At 36.9% G+C, this 6,000-nt stretch overlaps 1 protein-coding gene across 1 annotated transcript in view; it reads left to right on the top strand.

Annotated features, from left to right (window-relative positions):
- ACTR3 (actin related protein 3) overlaps window positions 1-4,804 on the top strand; it is a 28,322-nt gene extending 23,518 nt beyond the window's left edge. Inside the window, exons 7-12 of the mRNA XM_040069822.2 lie at window positions 148-291; window positions 1,034-1,207; window positions 1,577-1,669; window positions 2,124-2,249; window positions 3,440-3,523; window positions 3,885-4,804. Coding sequence (XP_039925756.1) covers window positions 148-291; window positions 1,034-1,207; window positions 1,577-1,669; window positions 2,124-2,249; window positions 3,440-3,523; window positions 3,885-3,980 — 717 coding nt within the window. The 3' untranslated portion in view covers window positions 3,981-4,804. The remainder of the gene's footprint in view (window positions 1-147; window positions 292-1,033; window positions 1,208-1,576; window positions 1,670-2,123; window positions 2,250-3,439; window positions 3,524-3,884) is intronic.
- Window positions 4,805-6,000: the final 1,196 nt, after the last annotated feature.

A 6,000-nucleotide genomic window follows, 5' to 3' on the forward strand; every position in this document is an offset into this window, starting at 1 on the left:
AATTAAATGAGCCGGTCTGAAAGGCCTTTACCCTCAGAATCACAGGTCATGGGTAGGAGTGCAGACTCCATGCCTTTGTCTCTCCCTCTGAGCTTTGGTGAAAATAGTTCTTATCAGTATCTTTGTCCCCATTAATTTTGTTTACAGGCTGAAGGATATGTGATTGGCAGCTGTATCAAACACATTCCAATTGCTGGGAGAGATATCACATACTTCATTCAGCAGTTGCTGAGGGAGAGAGAAGTAGGAATTCCTCCTGAACAATCCTTGGAAACGGCTAAAGCAGTGAAGGTAATGTGAATGTTGCAGATCTTAACGTTATTGTATATCACAACTTGGTAGCTGGTTTTAAAGTACAGAAAGTAATTGTACTTCTGAGTAATGGGGCTCTGATTCTAAGTAATATAAAAATGTCTTAATAATGTAAGAACATGAAATAGCTTAAACTCAAGGTTTACAGTTGGGTTATACTCAGTCTGGCCTGGATTTTCACTATTCACCTGTTGTCTCCCCTTTCTCTTCCCCCTCCATTTTCGTTGTTGTTGTTATTTTCCTGTTGCTATAATAATTTTAATGTTCTGTAGGAAACACTGTTGGCTGGATGTGTCATACAGAGCTGTAATTGCTCTTACATTCTTTCAGAATATTAATGTGTTCTTTTTTGTAGTACACATTACATAGAGAACAAAGCTTTTCTGAAAGACATTCAGCTTAAAGTACTCTTGAATTTTATTTCTCTGGCAGTTCTTCAGTGTATTTCAGAATTAATTTCTCACGATCATCGAAGTTTAGAGGAAAAGCAGAAGAAAAGTAATTTTAGCTCAGCAAGAGCCTTCAGTGCTGCACAGAAATGATCTGTAGTAGCAGAGCCATTATCTACCTGTGTACAGTAAATGTCAGTTCAGCTGTTTTGAGGCCTATTCTTTATCTGCCAATTTAATACTTACTCTTAAAAGTTAAAATTGCTGCATTTTTTGAAATTTCTTACCAGTTTTCTATACTTTAGAACTAACTGTACCTATTCAATTTTCAGGAGCGCTTTAGTTATGTTTGCCCTGACTTAGTAAAAGAATTTAACAAGTATGACACAGATGGTACAAAGTGGATTAAACAATATACTGGAATTAATGCTATCTCAAAGAAAGAGTTTACCATCGATGTTGGTTACGAGAGATTCCTGGGGCCAGAGATTTTCTTCCATCCTGAGGTAAGTTGATTTGACTTTCCTGTATTTTCTGTTTTAAAAGCATTTTAGATGATATCATAGAAATCCTATTTGCAAAATTGTAAAGAGGTGGTTATCCTGACTTATTTCTTCTTATTTATAAATAGATACCAGCTATTGTTTTAAGTCAGTGTGGTTTGATTCTTGATTGCTGCTAATTTTTGTACAAATCCAAGTTGATACACATAGCACTTATAAATGGCAGCAAAAATATTGAACAGCTGTTTCCATTATTAGTTTTCCTGACATCTCTAGTGTAATAGAATGGTTCTTTCCCTTTTTTTCACTTTACCTCTTTTCCTTTGCAATATGTGGTGCACCACAATGACTTGATTTTATTCCTGATTGCAGTTTGCTAATCCTGACTTTACACAACCAATCTCAGAAGTAGTAGATGAAGTTATTCAGAATTGTCCCATTGATGTTAGGCGTCCTCTATATAAGGTTAGTAGCTATAATGTCTTTTTTTAATATATGGGTTTGAGAAGAATTGTGATTTTTATCAAGGTACATATTTGAAACTCTTAAAACCAAAACCAAATGAGTAAAATGAACCATTTTTGTAGGAACTAATCCAATATGCAGAAGGCTTTGTTGCTCACTTAGACATTTCCAGAATGTGCTTTTTTATTAAGGAAACAAACAAAAAAAAAAACCTGAGCAAAGTGGTGAGATGTATTTAGATATAAATAGATTTTAAAGTACAGACAATTTTAATGTGGCAAACTCTTGCTGAGTTCATGTTGTGTCATGCTTATATGTTAGGTAATTTACAGTAAAAGCATGCCTGCTAACTGTAGCTTTAAAAACTGTATTTAGATATTTAGAATTTAGGAACGGGTAAAGTTGGAGATCTGCATTTTCAGACGTGGTTAACAAATTTTGTTATTCAAAACAGAATATTGTCCTCTCTGGAGGCTCAACCATGTTCAGGGACTTCGGTCGCCGTTTACAGCGAGACTTGAAAAGGACTGTTGATGCCAGGCTGAAACTTAGTGAAGAACTTAGTGGTGGCAGACTGAAGGTTGGTTCGTGCAGCTCACACACTTAACAAGCATCTGTTACCTGGAAAATGTGCAAATAACATCTTGCAATGATGTGGTCTTTGGGGTTCAGCTGGATAAAACCCTAAATACCATCCTCTGGCTTCAGAGCTTACCCTGCCGTGAGCAGGAGGCCAAACCAGAGACATGATGTGGTCCCTTCCCACCTCAATTATCTTAAAAGTGACTTCATGTTTTTACTAAACTGCATGATCCTTAATTTGTGCTCTTTCCACTTCAGACCTCTGACCCAACAGTTGCATCTTTCTGTTGTCTCTGCATAAATAAAAGACCAGGTTTTTTCTTTTAAAGCAAAATTGAAGGGATTTTCCTAATTTATTTTTAGTAGCAGTCTAGCTAGGTGAGCTCAAAGAATCCTTTAAAGCCCCATGTCATGTAGACAGCTCTGAAATTTCAGTCATACACAGTTCTCTGGCCCAAGAAACATCTCTGTTTTCTTTACTAGACTTGTACCACTTAGGAAGCAGAAGCTGAGTAAGGAAATTGGATGTGATTCTTATTTTTTTCTAAGTGCCAGGCATGGCAAAGAATCACTGGCTGGAGTTTTGCAAATGTGTTACAGAACATTTTTAGATGCTGTTTGAAATTTCAGCAGGTTGGGCTGGAACAAATAAATTCTGAAACTGTTGCATACACTGGCAGTTTTGATTGGCAGGAGCAAGGAATGGGTTGTGTGCCTGTGGAGGGAAAGGGAGTGGCTGGCTGGGAATGAGTGCTGTAGTTCAGAAAAGCTTGACTTGACTGTATTGATCCTGGATAAACTTTCAATCTGCAACTGATGCTTTGTTAGAATAATCACATGAAACTTGAAAATTAGCTTCTTGAGGTGTGTTTTTTCGAAAAGTTTAGGTACTATGGATCAGTGCTTACAAATGCCTAAGTAGTCCAGGAAATTAATCAGAGCATAGTGTGAATGGAAGTATCTGTCTGATAAAGGAGGTAACTTGATCTGTAAGCAGGAGCTGTTTCTTACTCTTCAATGTACAAGGGAAAGTGATGCCATAAATGTAAATTTACATGCACAGCATTTATGAAAATACTAATTTATGCAAAGTAAGCTTGGTGTATGTACAATCCTTAAAAACTAGATCTGGTTTTTAGCAGCAGAAGTGACTTTTAATGTGTTGCTTTTCTCTCCTCTTTTCTGCAGCCGAAGCCCATTGATGTCCAGGTCATTACACACCATATGCAGAGATACGCAGTCTGGTTTGGTGGATCAATGCTGGCTTCCACAGTGAGTTTAGCTGTAAAGCTGAGCATGTTTGAGCCATTCTGACTGTGCTTTTGGAGCTCTCATCTCCCCTTCCTTGTACATTAAATGTGCTAGGGGAGTTTCTGATAGACCTCAGGTGGTAAATATTTCTTCTCTGGTTTTGCATTAAATTAAAGCTTTGTGTGAGTTGTTAAATAGTGCATTTCAGTTTTGTGGCAGAATATATTCTTTGTGTATGGTGTTTAAGCCACACGTGATATAAGTTAATTTTAGGATTTCTGTGCTATCTTTGCTTTTTTCCCACCTGCTACATAAAGGTAATATTGTTAAAATAAGGTGTCTATACCATACACTAATTTTTTTTTTTTCCTTCCCTTTACAGCCTGAATTCTACCAAGTATGCCATACCAAAAAAGATTATGAAGAGATTGGCCCTAGCATCTGTCGTCACAACCCTGTGTTTGGAGTCATGTCTTAAAGCTGACCCTGCAGGAGTCAGGGATGGGGAACTGGGGAGGAGGAAGAGTCTTTCTGATTACTTGTTTGTCTGATGGCTGGTATTAAGATAACAAACATGACTTGACAATAAGAAAAAGACCAAACACAATTAAGCAGGATAATTTTAATAAGTGTCTCAACATGCGGATGTAGTGGAAAGCCAAAATGATCACATTTTTTCTTTAGATTGATTATTTGAACCTGTGCGTAACAAAACAAAAAAAAAAGTGGATTTTAGTTCTTTCTGTGCCCTGATATTTTGTATATTAATGAATATCCAAGATTTGATGGGATTTGATGGTGTGTAGATAGTCAGCTCTCTAATGCTTCCATTGTACCCCTTCATGGGTACAATACAGGAGCTTGTTTATATTTCATACTTTTTTATACTTTGAGGAAAAATATGAATAAAAGAAACTGTAATATTTGAGAAAAAAAAAATTACCAGTGACCAACTTGAAAGTAAATTTAAAAAAAAAAGAAAAAAAGTCATGACTCATGCAACTAGCTCTTGCAAATCATGACCAGTCTAAATCCCAGGTTCCATACAATGCGAGTGCTTTTGGAACTAAGAAGCTACTATCTTGGATTAACCAATGCCTGCTAGTGCTTTCTGATTACTTGGTGCATTTTCATACTATCTCTTGCTTTAAAAAAAAAAAAAAAAAGGTAAAGACAAGACTGTTGGACCAGTATTGCAGTTCTGTAGTGTCATTTCTAATTAAACCAAATAATCAGGTTATCAAAATTTGGTGTATTTAAAGCCTAACACCATTCAAATAAAGGCACAAAATTTCTTTTTAATGTTGGTGTCAGACTTGTTAATCTCATGACATGGGAAGTTCTGAGCATGGGTCCCCTACATATCCGCTGTGGCTTTTGAAGAGTGAGGTAGAGATGTAATGTACTTTGTGTAACTCAAGTGTGAGCGTTTTAGAACTGCAGTTTGTGTGTTCAGCTAGCTAGCACTTACCTAGAGAAGCCTGACAGCTCCTCCACTGTTGGGTTTGTTCATCTACTTTGTTCTGTAACTTTCCCCCTCCCACTTTCTTGCAGGTGGTGCTATTCAGGAGTCAGCACTGCGTTTTCAATCTCTGTGGTTTTTCTGCAAGAAAATACCATGTAGATAAAAATAAAGTGAAAACGATCTCTTTCTCATTCTTTCTAGGAAGAACACTTTCTGTATTTCTGTAGTGACTGCAATTGCTTACAGCTTCTGTTGATATTTGATGAGGGAGAACTCTTCCATAAGTGCTTCTGAGCCCACAGCTGGAGTTGAGGCTCTTTGCATAGAAGACCACAAGAGGGAGAAATCCCAGTTTCTTCTGAGTTGCAAAGATGCCTCACATTTTTGTCAGAGAAGCTTATCAATTGCCAGAGCTTCAAAACTTGGTAAATGTGACTCCAAAACAAGGATGAATGTGGGAAAGTGTTTTTACAGCAAGCATTGTAAAAAAAAATTGCGTGCTGGAATCAAACAGAACATGATGCAAATAACAAATTTTTGAACAATTTTATTACGAAACTATATTAGTAACATTTCCCTAACAGCAATATGGTATTTTAGGTTTTTTATAACTCACTTTTTAACTCAGTTTGAGTCATAACTGTGGACTGATTCATGTGGTAAGGAAGACCAATAGGCAAATATATAGAGAATAAAGTTGAGTTGTGCTTTTCCAGCAGTTCTGGTTCTGCCACTGTATCATGCTCTAGTGACAGGATATTTTGATACACTGCAGTAGTGTGAAGATAAGGCAAGGATCTTTTTCCTCTCTAGAAAAATGAGTCTTAAAAATTGACTTGAAAAACTTTAAATTCCTGAACAATGAACAAGTGCAAAGAGAGTGAATTCCTGTCGCATGCAGCTGTAGGGAGATCTTGAGTGTTGCTAAAATTCTATGTTCATCTTCCTGAGGCCCCAGGGAAACTGCTCCAGGCTTCTATTTGTCATTTGTGTAGAAGAGAACAGAAAGAAACTGTATCCTTACACAGCCATT

Source organism: Hirundo rustica, chromosome 7 (genome assembly GCF_015227805.2).
Source record: "Hirundo rustica isolate bHirRus1 chromosome 7, bHirRus1.pri.v3, whole genome shotgun sequence".
Taxonomy (NCBI): domain Eukaryota; kingdom Metazoa; phylum Chordata; class Aves; order Passeriformes; family Hirundinidae; genus Hirundo; species Hirundo rustica.